Raw genomic sequence first — 17,236 nt, forward strand, 5'->3', positions numbered from 1 at the left:
CATGACCATGAGTTTCCAGAGGTTTCTTCTGAAATTATATCCAGCCTATGCTTCTTATTTCTAGATACAGACTAGGAAACATAACATTTTTTACTAAGTCCTATTTAAAGTGAAGGTATTGTTAAGAACATAAAATAGATTATAGTAGCTAAAGTTTCACTTTGGTTTGTTATCTGAAGTACACCCTTTTTAATTTATGCAGACACACAAAAGAAAGTAGAGAAATGGAAGGGCTTCCAAATACTTGAGAATATTTCATTAATGAGGGTGCCATTTCATTAATATGTACCTATAGACAATAGTCCTCAGTGCAGAAAAATTGCAATGCACAGTACTTGGGAATGGGAGAATTACAAGAGTAAGAGAGACCACATCTACCAAGGGGAATATTTAAAAACTGATTCAGATTTTCTTTAATATTTTAATTGACAGAATCTAAAAATAATAGATGTAGATCTCAAGTCAAAGATAAAATTGTTTGGTGTTACCACCGTAAGATAAATACAAACATTTTATGCATTGCAGTTGTAGAGAGGTTAAATATTTCCTGCTCAGCTGCTTCTTAACATCTGAAAGTTTCTGCTCTTAATAAGCATTTCTTCTTTCAAAGCTTCTTAGGGAAAGACTTCTGCTTTTGAGAACTCTCAGGAGGTTCAAGCAGCAGAGATCCTTACTCAAGTGTGCAGCTAGGTCATGTTCTGGGACAGATGGTGCTTACCTTTAGTCTCCGCAAGTGCTTCTGTCCAACAGGCATCCTGGGAGCATGAACTGTAGCTAATCTCATCACAGGACAGTTTTAGGCTGTATTCTCTGCCCTGCTCCTCGGGTTGTAGCTTGATGCAAATCAGCAATGCCGAGTGCAAGAGAAAATACAGCTCCAGTCTAGCAGATTGTCACATAACAATGGACACATCCAGTTCTAGTTTGTGTTTCTGCCATTATGTTAAAGGGTTTTTGCCTCAGAAGAGGAAAACCAAGATCCCTCCAATCCTTGGTAAAAGTATGGTAAATCATAAAGCCTATTGGCTTTAGTTTTGCACCCAATTTCCTAGGAAAAATAAGGAGTGTTGTCTTCTAAGCAGAGTAGTGATTACAGCCTTCTCCTGTAGTTGAGGCCAGAGATGTTTTAAGAGTCTCAGAGCTCAGACTGACATCTCCATTAGTCTGAACAGTATTTTTCTTGTCTGGGCTAGGCAAGCTTAAAAAAATAGGAATGTCTCTCTGAAGAGTCAACCTCTGTCCCTTCAGTCTTCTTACAGATGAAAGTATGAATTCTTAGGAGAAGATTCTGCTATTAGGATAGGCATCACTCATCCTTACAGACTTTAATAGGGAATATAGATTCCTGAAGAAAGAAAGGTTTTAATATTTGTCAGATAACACAGGGCAGTTCTCTGCTGAGTGTGAGTTATTGGAATTGCGGCACAAAGGGAGGCAGGTTTCCCAGTGCTTTACGTTTGAAAGCCAGGCACTAAAGGAAGGGTTACCTTGATACTCAAAGACAGTTCAAAGTGTAAGTGCCAATAGATGGAGCCCTGTATCACAACACAAGGGTAGATACAAGGAAAGAAAGAAATCAGATCAAGTCCTGTTACCCTGGCTAGCAGAAATCCTGAATATACTGACACAAGGATTTCAGTAAACTCCAGACTGCAGATTTTACCACAAGACGTCTGTGTCCCAGATGGGCTGTACATTAATTCCTACAGTTCAAGTCTTAACAAATAAGGAGCCCAGGAGAAAATTCTAAAGAGAACCAACTTTAGTATTGCTAAAAAAGCAGCATGAATGTCATAGTGACTAGTCATTGTTTGTCTTCATATTGGTTCTACTATTTGATTCCTAACTACAGATGTTTTCTCCTTTTTCTTCTTATTCTGCCACCTAAAGAATCTTTTGCTGTTCCTGACCTCAGCAATTCAAGAGGTGACTTCTGCATGCAGTTCATTGATGTTCACCAAAATATTTCTGTTAATATTTTAACACAGACTTACTCTCAGTTGCTTGCTATGCATTCGTCTGCAGTGATTTCTCTTTACTAGATTTGCACTATATTACAACAGTGTATTTTTATTGGTGTTCAGATGAGAGAAATTACTGGGTTTTAGTTAGTTTAGGCTTACATCTAGTTTCCATCAGACAAATATAAACTTATTCAGAGAGAGTTTGCAAGAGAGGATCAAGTCCAGTCATTTTTGCATGATTAAGCTTGATTTTCCTGTTTTGTTCTTGTAGCTGAATGTGGAATGTCTTTACTAATAACAAAAATTTTTTATCAGAGGTGCTCCTGTAGAGCTAACAGCATTTTGTGAAACTAACTTTATCATTTGCTTGAGTGGCAAAGTCATTTTAAATGGTCTGAATACTTTACCAAATAGATGTTGGTAAATAGATGCTGATTTGCTTTTTTTATGTAAGAAAGTCATGGGTTGTATATGCTAAATATATTCTTAAGAAAAATAGACTGTTGTTATCGTCCTAACTAATTACTCAGGATCAATTAAGTGTTTAGCTGCACCAGGTAGGGTGTTGTTTCTTTGCTATCCAGTGAACAGCTATGTATTGTGACAGCACATTCCATAGGTGCCTACAGCTCTTCCCACGTTAGGGTGATGCCTGAGAAAATGTAAAAGTTCAAGTGTGAATGATGCACTATCTCATGCATGGCATAAAGTCGTGTTGAATGTCTTCTGTGCAACCAGGGCAAACTGCTGATTAACAAGTAGTGTCCTAATCACAGTGATTGCATTGTCTTAATACGTGTGTTGATTTCTCAGTTCAGAATAACCTGAATACAAGATAGTAATACTATTCTTTTTTTTTATTTTTTTATTATTAACTTCTCAGGTTATCACTGGGATACATCAGACTGGATGCCAAGTGTTCAGTTGCCAGGTATCCAAGAGTATCCAAATTACGAAGTGGTTGAGGAGTCAGCTCCCCTCTACACAGATCCAAATGCCATCGATACAGACTATTACCCCAGTGGTTATGACATAGAAAGTGATTTTCCACCTCCACCTGATGACTTCCCTGCACCTGATGAGCTTCCACCCTTACCACCTGAATACAGCGACCAGTTTGAGTCAATACAGCCACCCAGAGACATGCCAGCCGTAGGTAGCTTGGGTTCTTCTACACGGAGCAGGCAGAGATTTAACCTTAATCAGTACCTTCCCCATCACTACCCTGCAGACATGTCAGAACCTCAGACTACACCCAGTGGCGGCAGCGGCAGCTACAGAGAACCGTACGCTCCGTACTCACTGGGGTTCAGCCAGGACTTTGAAGCACCCGCTGTAGACAACATGTCCATGTCTGTGTACGCTTCCACAGCCTCCTGCTCGGATGTGTCGGCATGCTGTGAGATGGAGTCTGAAGTCATGATGAGTGACTATGAGAGTGGAGACGATGGTCACTTCGAAGATGTGAAAATTCCTCCACTTGATTCCCAGCAACATACAGAAGTCTGACACACTCAACAAAAGTGCCTGGACTCTAACAAACTTTATCAAATCTAAAACAATTTTCAAGAGCTTTTTTATTTTTTCTTTTTTTTTTTTTTTCCAGCCACGGTGAATGCTTTTGTTTCAGTGAGCTAAACTGGCATGGCAGCATTGAATCATGCAATTCATTTCACCAAATGAGCCTCTTTCCATTTCCTGACCTACTGTATTTGGAAAGTTCCAAGATTTCCATTGGCTGTGCCATTTCTGAACATCCTTTATGTACTTACATTGTTCTATGTTTAAAAAAATCACATACCACTTCTCCATGTTAGCATGATGCATATATTTATATAGTTCTAATGCAATTAATTTTCTCCTACTTTTTGTAAATTTTATGTACAGTTTTGATTTTAATAGTTTTAACTAGATTTTGTAGATATTTTGTGAATTTGTTTTCCACTGAAACTAGTGGTGTTAGTGTGCCATTAAAAATGAGCACCCTGACTTATAATCAGGGCATCACTGTATGTATTCCCCTGAAAACTAAGGTTTGACATTTCATTGTAAAACATTCAACATATTCACACAATTTCAATTGTACATACGTTAGGCCTGATATTTTTCTGGGTCAGCTATATGGAAATGTCTTAAATGGGTTGCTGTATTTTAGAACTGTAAACATTTTTTTTCCCTTCTTGGAAAGTGTGTTGGGGACCCTCTGGAGACCAGTTTAGAACCAAAACCACCATGACACAGTTTTTATAGTGTCTGTATATTTGTGATCCAATGGTCTTGTAAAGGTTTTTACTGAAAATTACCATTAGCCAGTCTTTCTTACTGACAATAAATTATTAATAAAATACTTTAGCTTTGCTCTGTGTATCTCTATTATATAATATACCATTGACAAAGCATTCAGTGCAGCATTTTTTTAAGTCTGTATATGTTTTGTACTGTATTAAGTTACTTGCTCCAAGCAATTCATTTTCCTCTCCTCCGAAGTCAGCCTGCAGCTGTGTTAGAGATGCTCACGAGATGGCAGTGTGTGTCTGCTTAATGGTGTTTTTAAAAGTAATCGGGCCAGTCTGAATAAAGATTGATGGGTATTCAAACTGCAGTAGCCTTCTCGGTAGTTTGCATTTTTCTTTAAACATACAATATCAGCTATTTAAATTGCTGAGTATTTTTTTCTCAAGTCACAGAAATATATACAAAAAAAAAAATCACCCAAGATCTTTAAAGCAGTTTCTCCCCTCCTTTATCACCTGAATGCTTACTTTCATGACTAGTTACCCCTTGATTGTGCACCTGCATGCTGAAATGGCTGTGCCATTGTCTGACTGTGCTAAATAGTTGGTGGTTTCCTGAAATTATATTTCAATTGCAACTTCTTACATTAAGTTTGCACTAGAAGTTTACCTTGAAGAAGTAAAGGTGGAGTACAGTTTTCCTGTGTACTATCCAGCTGCTTTTCTGACTAGAAAAAGAACAAAGCCCTTAAGAGAGTTCTCTAGCATAAATTTGGCCTGATGGTAGGCTAAAGGAATAATGTAACTGTCTTCTGCCTCTTGCTTGAGGGATGCTTTTTAAGTTCAGAACAGATTTCTTGGCACATTAGTGAATTTTTAATATAGCCTGGAATCCTTTCAGCTCCACCTCCATTTTGTTCCTACTGTCATAAAGTTCTGTAGCCTAGAAATATACAATATTAGATTCTCTCTGTCATGAGAGCTAAGCCTCAGCCTTCTACCATCTAGGGGAACAGGGTACTGTATTTGGAGTACTATTTATATACAAAATGGAACAACTCCCATCTTGGCTGCTGTATAGTGGAAATTGGGTGGATTACAGGACACAGCCAGGCACTGACATCCCTGTGTTAACTTGCCCATATGCAGGTTAAGAATCTCATGACTTATGTAAAAAGACTAGAAAATCAATAGGTTTAAACCCACATTCTGGTTGTGCGCTGCACTATGCACCCTGATAACTAAGAGCCTTTTGTATGTCAGACTGTTACAATTTTCTTAATTAATAGCTTTAGAGGAATCTTACAGAACTGTGAGCAGAGGGTGTCACACGCTGTAGTAGTTCACATCAGTGTTTAAGGCCCATCTTGAGCAAGGATGGTTAAGCTTAGTGGAAGTTCTGCTCTAGATTCCGTAATATCTGCTACTCAGTAGGAATGAGTCTCAGGAGTCAGCAAGAGGAAGATGCTGCACAAATTTGCATCATTTCTCAGTTGATAAGGATTCCCAGAAAAGATGAAAACCTGCCCTACAAATACATTTTCTAAAGCTACTCATTTGCAGAAGAAAGCCTGAAGAAGATTTTTAAAATTGAGAGGTGTGAAGGACAGGAATATCAACACTTAAATATACTTTTATTTGTAGTGCTGTGAACTGAAGGCTAATATAGAACATCAAACTGAAAAGGAACAATGTCTCATTATTCTACAATGAGATTCCATGTAGGTGTAAGAGAATGCTTTGTTGAAAGTATTAGAATGTATATATGTGTATGTATTTTTTTTTTACCTCTTCACAAGAACTGCTGCTAGGCAACATGCAACACCAAGGTTATACTTCACAGCAGAAAACAAGGCTGCATCATAACACTCACTTATGGAAATAGCAGGCATTTTCAACTCCACAGCTTTCAACAGCCTTGCTGTTGGTGTGTAAAGCAAGGATATGTTGGACAAATGCTCCCTTTGTGGGGAGCTCAGATTACCTAATGCAGGTCCAGTAAGTGCAATCAAACCTATTTTCCCACACAGAGCTACAGCAATACACCAGATGAAGCTGGTGACATTTTAAACCAAATTAAAACTGATACAGCAGAGTATTGCTGTTCGACTCAACAGCAGTCCAGCACATTCAGAAGCATTGGCCATGTGATTTATTTTACAAAACAAACATTTTAAAATAAGGAATTTCAGTCACACATTCACTATTCCAGTGTTCATCTGTCCTCATGTTGTCACAGCAAGAGGTTTATATTGAGATGTACTTTCATGTGTTTCAATTTGTGCCCGTTCCTTTTACCATGCCAAAGGGTACCACTGAGAAGAGCCTGTCTGTCTTTACAGCTTCACATCAGGTATTTATAAACATCATCAAGTTCCCCACTGAGCCCTCTTTTTTCCTGAGATTGATCAGCCTCAGTTCTCTCAGCCTCTAATATGAAAGCAGCCTGTCTCTTAATCATCTTGCTGGCCCTTTGCTGAACTGTAGTTAAGTCCCCCATGGAAGTATTTTTTATTTCTACTTTAAAATACTTAGGAGATAGTAGAATTTAAAGTTTTATTGAGCAGATTTGAGTCAAGCTCATTGCTGTTTTGTCCATTCTATATTTTGAGTGAATGAATTGCCACTTAGGCTTGAAGCAGAGTACAAACTACAGTTCTACCTGATTAAGAGTAATTGAGGCAGAAGCAACAATAGACAACCCTATGAAACCTCTTTCACTCAGTATTTAACACACCTGGTCTGAGAAATCCAAGATGACGGCATATATGCTTAGTAGAAGGAAAGTGGCCAGAGTACCAGATTTGGGCCCCTTTTCCAAGGATATTTAATCAGATTGTTTTTCCACGATTCCCTGTTCTACCCATGTCCTTCATGAAACAAGAAACCACATCTAAGGAGAGCTCTTGCACTGCCCGAGGGGTACAAGCCTGAATCCACTCAAGCCAAAGAAGGTATGAAATCTGTCTCTAAGCTCCATTTTGGAGTAGAGGGGCAAGAAGAAATGCTCTACTTCCACCTTGAATCTACCAGTAAAGCCCTTGAAGGAAGACAGCTGCAGGAATTAGTCCATGTTGTATGAAGGGGTCATGACTGACACCTGTCTGCAGACAGACCGGTGCTGAATAAGTGGGGTTCACAAAGTGCCTTGCATGACTCATGACTCAGCCTTGCCACTGGAGAAGCCATGCTGATTGCCTTGAATCACTTCCATGTGCCTTTAGCACAGTTTCTAGGATGATCTCTTCCATCACCTTCCCAGGCACAGAGGTGAGGCTGACAGGTTGGTAATTCCCAGGGTCCTTCTTTCTACTCTTTCTGAAGATAGGTACTATTGTTTCCCTTTTCCAGTCACCTGGGACTTCACCTGACTGCAATGACTTTTTAAATATCATGGAGAGTGCCTTGGCATGAGCCAATTCCCTCAGGACTCTGCCATGTACCTCATTGAGTCCCACAGACTTACATACATTCAGGCTCCTGAGAAGGTCATGAACTTGATCTTTCCTTACAGTTGGAGGGGCTTTGCTCCTCCAGTCCCATCCTGCCATCCATCCTCTTGAGAGGTGTAGGAAAAGAGGTTTCCATTGGAGACTGAGGAAAAAAAGCTCTTGAGTAACTCAGCCTTTTCTTCATCCTCCTGTGCTGGAGTGACTATATCAATGGACAAGGCAAGGGCTACAGATGTAATTTACCTGGACTTCTGTAAAGCCTTTGACAGGGTCTCCCACGAAATCTTTCTCTACATTGGTGAGGGATGGATTTGATGGGTGGGCTGTTAGGTGGATAAGGAGTTGGTTGAATGGTCCCATCCAGAGGGTAATGGTCAACAGCTCAGAGTCATGGTGGACATCAGAAGTAGTGTCCCTCAGGGATCCATACTGGGACCAGTGCTATTTAATATTTAAGTAATAAATAATAATGTAATACTTCACATTTAATAATAGTTAACTTTTAAATAATTATTAATATATTTTAAAACTACTATTAATTTAATATCTTCATTACATAGATGAAGGGACCAAGTGCACCCTCAGCACATTTGCAGATGACACCAAGCAGAGTGGTGCTTTTAGCACACCTGAAGGATAGGATGCCATCCAGAGGGACCTGGACAAGCTCCAGAAGAGGCTCCATGGGAATTTCATGAGGTTTAACAAGACCAAGTGCAAGGTGCTGCGCCTGGGCTGGGGCAATCCCCAGTATCAGCACAGGCTGGGTGGGGATGAACAGATCAAGAGCAGCCCTGCCAAGAAGGACTTGGGAGTCCTGGTGGATAAGAAGCTGGATATGAGCCACTCCCAGCCCAGAGAGCCAAACAGGTCCTGGGCTGCATCCAAAGCAGTGTGGGCAGCAGGGGAGGGAGGGGATTCTGCCCCTCTGCTCTGCTCTGGTGAGACCCCACCTGTGTCCAGCTCTGGGACCCAAATCACATGAAGGACATCAACCTGTTGGAACAAGTCCAGAGGAGGCCACCAAGTTGATCAGAGGGATGGAGCACCTCTTCTTTGACAAAAGGCTGAGAGAATTGGGATTGTTTAATCTGTAAAAGAGTAGGCTTTGGGGTGACCCAGTTGTGACCTCCCAGTACCTGAAGGGAGCCTACAATAAGGATGGAGAGAGAATATTCACAAGAGCCTGTAGTGACAGGGTAAGAGGGAATGGCTTCAAACTGAAAGAGAGTAGGTTTAGATGAGTTATTAGAAAACAATTTTTTCTACTGTGAAGATGATAACAGAAGGGGTTGCCCAGAGAAGTTGTGGATACCCCATGTCTGGATGTGTTCAAAGCCAAACCGGAGGGGGCTCTGAGTGGCTTGTTCTAGTGGAAAGTGTCTCAGCCCGTGGCAAGGGCTTGTAACTAGATAATCTTTTATCTGTCTTCCAGCCCAAATCATTCTATGATTTTATGATTCAGATGCACTGTCTGGATCACAGCTATACACACCTCAGCTGTGAACATCCACACCAAGGTACCCACAGGCTCCACACAAGGAATCTACATGTTTCACTGAAAGCTCTGCACACATTCCCCACATCAGACAACCAAGAGGTGGGTGTCTCAGTTTCTTTTCATAGCTCTTGCCAATTTTTAGCATTAAATGGCTTTCAAGCCCCACAAGCCTTCATAAAAATACTAAATAGATGAAGTCTCCATTAAAACAAGCATGCTGAAGCAGAAAAATTTTGACAGCATTATTCTTTCTTCCACAGCTGCACTGGGGGAGAATGAAAATCAGAGAAGCATAGTGCAATATCCAGTGCAGTTGCAAAGCAGGAAAAAAGGATCTTTGCTTTGATCTTACAGGAAAATGTTTAAGAGATAATTACAGTTATTTCCCCTCATGTAAGGAAAAAACTTGCTGAGAATCAAAAGCTTATTAATTGCCAATGCCCGATGTCCATTGCTAAACCTGGTAACACACATCTAGAACTCCACACACAAACAAGTTAGGCACTGGAAGCAGTCACCCAAGAGTCAAGGCTATCAGTTAGAACATGACCTTAGAACAAGAGCAAACAGTCTCATTTAGCATTATCAAAGCTGAGCCATAGGCCTTTCTAGACTTTTTGCCACAGATGGTCATTTCTCAGTTTCTTATATTCTTACACGCTTTGAGTTGAAACCTTCAATGTGAGGAAAAGCACTGAGAAGCCCAATTATGTGAATGAGTCATTCCATCCTTAATCCCCAGGGTCCCAATTGGAAAACATGCTAAGCAAGATGAATTGCTTTCAGAGCTGGAATTTAACTTTGAAGAAATATGTAGGGAAAGATTATGCTGCTGCATCAAAAAGTTTATTTTGTAATCTCGTCTTTTTCTGGAGAACTTGAGGCACCGACAGTAATTTATAGCATAAAAGTTCAAGGGCCTCCTGTTTAAACAACTAATACCTCATGATGGCTATTTAGGTAACAGAAACTTCTGCTTTGACTTTCACTGGGGAAAAAATACCTCAACTCACAGAGAAAAAATATATAAAATATAATCAGGCTAAAAATATAATAAGCCTGACAACTGGAGCCTGATTGTATGCACTGAGCGTTTTTTGGTTTAAAGCCAAATACTGTTCGGTTCTGCTAAAATTTCACAGAACTCACCACCAAAAACTTAGTGTAGCTGTTCAGAAACACCTAGAAAGCGTGAGAACAAAGTTCACTTTGCCTGAGTTGGATTAGACACCTAAAGTGTTTAAATCCACATCTTTCACTGATTGCCCACCTCAAGAGCTGGAGAAGGCTGAGAAAGCCAGAAAGCCATCTAACCCGGGCAACAGAAAAGATAAAGACAAAAGATGCACCTGATGTCCCAAGAAAACAAAAGCAACAAAACAACTACAGAAAAAGAAACCACTAACACCAAAACCACACAAACAACAGCCAACAACAGCAGGAACTTACCAGCTCAGCGTCAGGTATGCATTGAAGCAAAACGTGAGATATTTTGAAAATTAGAGGAAGACAGCTACTAAAAGTAGAGAGCAGCTGCGAGAGAGAGAGGTTTTGCTTGAAGTCCAAGAAAATATATCTTAATAACAGTTTCAAAGTCTTTTAGTAGGCTATGTCTTAAGTATTTTAGACACTTAAACTCATAGCCTAGAGGCTTCCTCTGATTCAGTGCAGGCTAATTCTTCCTTAGTGTGGAAGCTTTTCCAAGAGCTAGATGTGAATCTGTGTTCCTCAAGAAGTCCCATCTTACTTGGGTGATAGCAAACCTTTCTAAGTTGTCCTCAATAGCCTTCCTAAAAGGAAAATATTTCAATTTATAAAAAGGCTACTGGAATCCATATGCATCACTATTGCTGCCATTATTTTTCTACTGGTCACCCTAAAAATCCCACAATCAATATTTTAACACTATGAGGAAGTGAGGCAGACTCAAAATTAAGCCTTCTCAGTCCCACAGGGACAGCAGCTCATTTCTCTTCCATTTCTTCAGCTCTATTTGAGGTTAATAAATTCCATTGCCAAAGTCCTGCTAAACAGCCTACAGCCACTTTGCCCCACAGCACAAGCACACAGGAGGGAGGGCTGGATCTGTATCTCCAGAAAGCAATGGTATTCACACTTATTGTTGAAACAAGTGGAGAAAAGGTCTTGCATTAAGGGACTGACATTCAGCTCCAGCTGTATCTGAATTCAGATATTACTGAGTCTCCTCTCAAACGAGGAAAATGTACAGTTATGCTGTATTTTAAATAACTACTGTATCTGGAGTGAAGCATGTTACTTTAAGCACCCCTGAGGTTTAGAGTATTTGTTTGGGGCTCTTTGTTTCAGTTTACTTGGGAAATATCTTTCCCCATATTCATATTTTCTTTAACCACCCTGCCAAAAATTTGTTCAACTCAATCCATTTTAGTAGCCTATACAGAAAAGAATGATCTTCACGAAAAAGACTCAGGAGTGTCTAATTTGGCTGACCTCTCACAAGAGGGTAAGAGTCTAAAGGAAAGCTTGTAACAAACAGGTTTTGTCTATCTCTTTACAGAGTTAAAGAGAAAAAGATGTTCTCAGTATGAAAGGTATATTGAATGGTTCCATCCAGGGACTGGTGTAAAAAGTTGAAAAATATTTCATTCCTATACTATGTTTAAGTGGGCTTTGCAACTGAGAGTGGCTAGATCTGTTGATAACCATTAAAAAATGCACATACAGATTCTCAAAGAAGACGACAAAATTTAAGAAGAAATCCTCTGAGCAGAATTTCTCAGGACAATTCAAAATTAATGATTTTATTTCTCCATACTTCCCTTATATTGTTCATTTACCACAAGCTTAACTGTACGGTAGCTTGCCTCAGGATCAGCAGGGTCCCTATGATCTCTCCTGTTCCCACCTGTGTGGCTATTTCATGCCCACCCACACAATGTGCCACACCTTTCAGCCCTGTCAGCAGCTCCTTCACTGCAGAAAACACGCCGTGAGCCCCTAAGAGCCAAATCAGTGCCCGACTACTGACACTGCCGAAGAAATAGCATTTAACAAAAGAGTTTAAAAATGAAGCTTTGAAAGAGCATCAAAAGCCAAATCTTGCAACTTCCATGATCAAAACCATCTAAACAACACAGAAGTGAACTAACTTTTTAAAGAGAGCCAAAGAGCTAAAAAGGCAATTCTTAGAATGGAGCACAGAGTGTACAAAGATGTCATATTGGCAAGTTTGTACCATTTATTTCAGCAAGAGTTGAAAGACAAAAAGGAAAGCAAGGAAGGCTATGAACTCCAGGAGGTGGAAATCATACAAAGATGAGGATAAGAAGGAGCAAACTCTAGCAGGTAAGATAACCCAGAAGTGTTTGAGGACCAATTTGCAGACATCAAAAATTAAAGATTATTTTAAAATACATTAAAAGCAGAAAGTTCTGCCAGAGAAACTATAAATATGAAACTAGTGGAAGACCAAGGTGTAACAGGAACTTTGGAGAATTCAAGACTAACGAGATTCAAGATATCTTCCCCACTGGATCTGTGTCCACTGTGGGAAAAGTTGAGATGTTTCACTGCTTTCCAAATGGCTTAAGATGTAAATAACACAATAAAATGATATTAGTGAATGGGAATGAACAGTATCAAAGTCAATATGGCACTGGCTCAACAATTCAAAATCACTTAAGGATTAGAGACCCAGGTCTTCAGAGTCATTACCAACTAAAACCTCTCCAGGACCACATGATTAAAACTGGCAAAGACAGGATATGGAGCAAGATGAACCAAGTAGCAGCTCCTCTCAAATGCATATTCTTTTAAGAAAGAATGAAAATACTAACAGCAGAAGCAACAGCTAGAAATTGAGACAATTGAGACTGTTAACCATCAATATGGTCCACTGCTTGTAAAATGAGAACTGAATCATATCACATGGCACCAGTTGGGGCATTTGCACATTCGCTGTACAATCTTTTAATGTTTTCTTTGTTCCCAAACATAAGAGACAAAAGAGCACCTGCCAACATGACCATTAGCAAAAATATTCAACCAAACAGCTTGGTCTTATCTAACAAAAAAGCAGACCTCCCATGGGCACTGTGACATTAGGAGTACAATCAACACCAGGGGACAAAAGCTACTTATTTCTGCTGTCAACCAGACAGTTACAGAACAGGGACAGAAGTTCAGATTCAGATAGAAATAATAGATTAGAATTACTGCCTAAACATTATCAGATTAGTATTTCCTGAAAGACAGTCAATAAAGCAGTTGTAGCTGTAGTGCCTTCTCCCAATTTTTATGAATTATTTTAGTAATGCTCCTTCACTGTTCTGTTGAATAAATGAAAGAAGATGTTTTCAAGATGGACTGAAAGTTCATTTAACCCAAGGGTGTTTTGGGTTTTTTTTTTTCCCAGTGTTCATTTCAGCAAGATACAGGAGCTTTCATACAGCTGTACTGAAGGAAGTTTTCAGTTTGGTGTCTGAACGAGGGAGAAGTTATTTTTACTGCCCTGTTTCTGAAACTGTTCTTCATCTCTGTTACTATATGGCGGTGCTGTCAGCTGTGTCCTACTATGAAGTTCCTTCTGTGCTTTTTTAAGGCAACCCAACACTGAAGAAATGTTATTTCCTCCATCAGAAATCACTGCTGCTGAAGCACTCTGGAATGATTTCCTCAATGTGTTAATTTGCAGTGTCAAATCTTGAAAGAAATTCATAGGCAGCAAAGTATTGGTTGTAATTGAAAACCTCTGTTAGTACTTCAGAGCTCTAATCTAAACCCCTTTTGCTATCCCTCCTTTGTCTAATTTTAAATATAAAATTTTATATGGGCAAAAAACCCTGGTGAAGCTGATATCAAACTACAGCCTGAAGTTAGTAATGAAATTTAGTCTCTCAAAAGCATATGGACTATGAGGATGCATAAAATAAAACTGAAATATGTTTGCTCCCCCTTTCAGAGAACATCATAGGTGAAAGGAAGAGTTTTCTTCCCCCTAATATTCTTTCTAAGTATTTTTATTTCTACATAGCAGAAATTAATCCAAACTCAGTGAAGTGTCCTTTCATTGGGATTTACAAAAAGTCAAATATACATTCTATTCTATACTAACAACAAATAAATACGATGTTAGACACACGACTCAACAAAATCTTATCCATCAACATCTTCATATTTCAGCACCACTTTCATTCAAAGGAATGATGTGACAAATGCAGATCAACACACAACAGCCACGCAGGATAATGGAGCAGCTCTAACAGCACAGGTTTGGAAACCACTGGCATCCCTAACACTGGCACTCAGGCCCAAAGGCCTTCCTACCTTTTCAAACTCCAGTTCTTCTGTGATCCATTGCTACTGCTGCCTCCTGAGCAATTCAGAAGCATCTCTCACAGCACAAAACACACAGTATGTGGAAAAATATTTTTTGCACTTGGTAAGATGGAACATTATCCATCTTCCTTTGATACAGAACTGCTACAAAGTACACTACTTGACCAGGAAACCCACCAACAAAAGAGCCCAATAGGAATCTTGGGTATTTTTCAAGAGTTCAGTTCTAGGTGTGACACTAACAGTGCACTCTCATGGAGGGATCAGAACACCAAAGTAGCCCTTGCTGCTGGCCAGTCACTGCCTTCCAAAATATTTCTCGTTGTGACACTAGATAATCATAGAAGGAAGTAAGTCTGAAGGAGGATATTATTTACACTAGATATTAGTAAGAAATTTCCTGTGAGGATGGTGATACACTGGAACAGGTTGCCCAGAGAGGTTAGAAGTACTGAAGAACAGGCTGGCTGGTGCTCTGTGTAACCTAGTCCAGTGGAAGATTTCCTGCCCATGGAAGGGAGGTTAAAACTAGATGACCTTTAAGCTCCCTTCCAAACCAAACCAAACCATTCTATGACACTTCTGCTCACATTTCTCCCCTCCAGAATTCCAGTTCTGTCTCTCCTTTAGGTATTTCACTTCCCTAACTCTACCTCTAGGTTTTTTTTTCCAGAGCAGATCAGCATGCAGGGAACAGCTGGTGGTCTGACATTGGCATAATCCCTTGCCTTCCCTTTCCCTTTTCACTCTGACCATACTGCTGCCCCTAACTCAGCTGTGGATCTTGCAAACAGCAAGAAGAGCCATCTCCCAGAGCTCATCCTGCTCTCTGTGCAGCAGCAGCTTGGGAGCGCTGCTCAGATGGAGACCCTGAGTGCCAAAAACTCTTCCGGCGGTCACAAGGTGCCGCTGTTAGCTGTTGGAATCCAGACAAGAGTTTGGGAAGCCATCCAGGCATCCGCATCAAGGAAAATTCTCAGAGCAATGAAACTGAGTGGTCAAAACTGCAGGAACAGCTCCTGAACTAGATGACATATAGGTTTCTTCCAGGCAAGAAATGTCTTTTTTTTTTTTTTTTTCACTTTTTGGCACAGGATTTAGATTGCTGCTGTTATCAGGGAATGGAACCAGTGTAGCACTATGCTGCTTATTAAGAAGCCACAGAATTACAATACTTGAACTGACCTTTAGATAGTGCAGATGGCATGCCAGCCTGAATTAGTGAAACTGGATATTGTCATGGCTTCCCAGTATACAAATTATAGAGGGAAACTCTTCCCTGGAGTAAACAAGCACATAAAGACTTTAAAGTAATGTGTGTGTAAGCTTCAGTCATAGCCAAAATGTAGGATATGATGCTGAATGACACTGGACAGACAAAAGAAACCCAGGGGACCATTGTATTTCAGATCTTAGGATGGCATCAAACTGTACAGCTGAGAAATCATCACCTAGTCTGACACACCTACAGCAGTACTACCTTTATGATTGTTTGTATTACTAAAGCAGCAAGATAGTAAGGGAACCTCAACCTGAACCAGATTCATAATTATTCTCTGAAGCATCTAAAAAAAGTATTTATTTCTAGCTCAAATGAAAATATAAATGGATTTTAAAATGACTGCAATTTCTCTTCAGCTTGTGATCACAACACCAGCCTGGTTTCTTGTGCTTAAAGGACCTGTTCAAAGACGTCTCTGCTATTCCGGTTATACTATTAACTTCAGAGCTTGCCCAAATGAATTGCCAGCCTCTCAGGCTGAAGGAGGCTGCACCCAGCCTTTTGGACTACATTTCTGGCGCTCACTGTTGCTTGGGTAGGAGAAATACCCAAGACAGTACTCACAAGAACTAGGATTACAGAACATTGTTTGGTTTGAACAATGCATGTCGCTGTTCACATACCAGTAAACTTCTGGTTTAAGATGCAGAGAAGGGTCCCTTCTCCCATTTTAAACAACCAGGCATCAGTAAGGGTGAAACAAGTGATCATATTATTCCTCTGAGGTAACAAGGATCTAAACTGAAAAGCAAATTAGTAAAGATTTGTCTTCTATAAAATTGCCACACAGTCCTGACAGCTGCAAACTGACTGGAGGTGGGCATTAGAAGGAGCAGTAGTCAGTCCAGAATCTGCATTACTAAACAAAATCAAAAAATGTGGTGAATTTTCTTCTCCAGTACAATAATAAAACAAATACAAGGAAATCACAGTGAGACCTGGACCAATATCTGTTCTTTCATCAGATTCATCTAACACACATCTTCTCCACCTCCCTTTCAGGAAACTGAATTAGAATATAGAGATTTTTATCCCTTGGTCAGTCTGGCCTCTCATACAGGCTCATGTCCCTTCAAGTCAGCCCCCAAAGCAGCTCAGCTCTTTGCAGGACTCCCACATCCCACACAGCTCCAGCCAGACAAGCAGCCCTTTTGCAGCTCACCTCTGCTGGAGGCATTAGCCACAGCAAAACTTCTCCTCTCTGCCTGTTCCCAAATGAAGGCTGCGCCAACCTTCCCACATGTTCTCCTTGATTCTGCCCAACCTTCAGGTGCAATGCAAGACACTGGGGATAGACACTCTTATTAACCCCTTCATGTCAACATGCAGTACTTAATGCAAAGCTTCATAATTTTCAGCAAGGATCTGAAGAAAATTCATGTGACAATCTGGATGAGGGGACAGGAAAGGCAAACAAGGATTTCAGGAGTTTGTGGACTCATTTACAAAGGGAAGAAATAACAGGCCTTTTACAATTAGGATTG

The 17,236-nt window shown here is 40.1% G+C and overlaps 1 protein-coding gene across 6 annotated transcripts in view; it reads left to right on the forward strand.

The window, feature by feature from the left end:
* The window catches only part of FAT1 (FAT atypical cadherin 1), a 104,764-nt gene extending 100,442 nt beyond the window's left edge, over positions 1–4,322 (forward strand). For 5 of the 6 annotated variants that reach the window (XM_088056245.1, XM_088056244.1, XM_014261033.2 and 2 more), the window contains 2 exons: positions 1,891–1,926; positions 2,848–4,322. In XM_088056245.1, coding sequence (XP_087912371.1) covers positions 1,891–1,926; positions 2,848–3,473 — 662 coding nt within the window. In that variant the 3' untranslated portion in view covers positions 3,474–4,322. The remainder of the gene's footprint in view (positions 1–1,890; positions 1,927–2,847) is intronic. The other variant, XM_088056248.1, reaches the window with a different exon arrangement.
* The last annotated feature ends 12,914 nt before the right edge of the window (positions 4,323–17,236 follow it).

The sequence above is a fragment of the Pseudopodoces humilis genome, chromosome 6, assembly GCF_049639895.1.
Source record: "Pseudopodoces humilis isolate 2021_Gansu_Grassland_sample_001 chromosome 6, ASM4963989v1, whole genome shotgun sequence".
NCBI classification, from domain to species: domain Eukaryota; kingdom Metazoa; phylum Chordata; class Aves; order Passeriformes; family Paridae; genus Pseudopodoces; species Pseudopodoces humilis.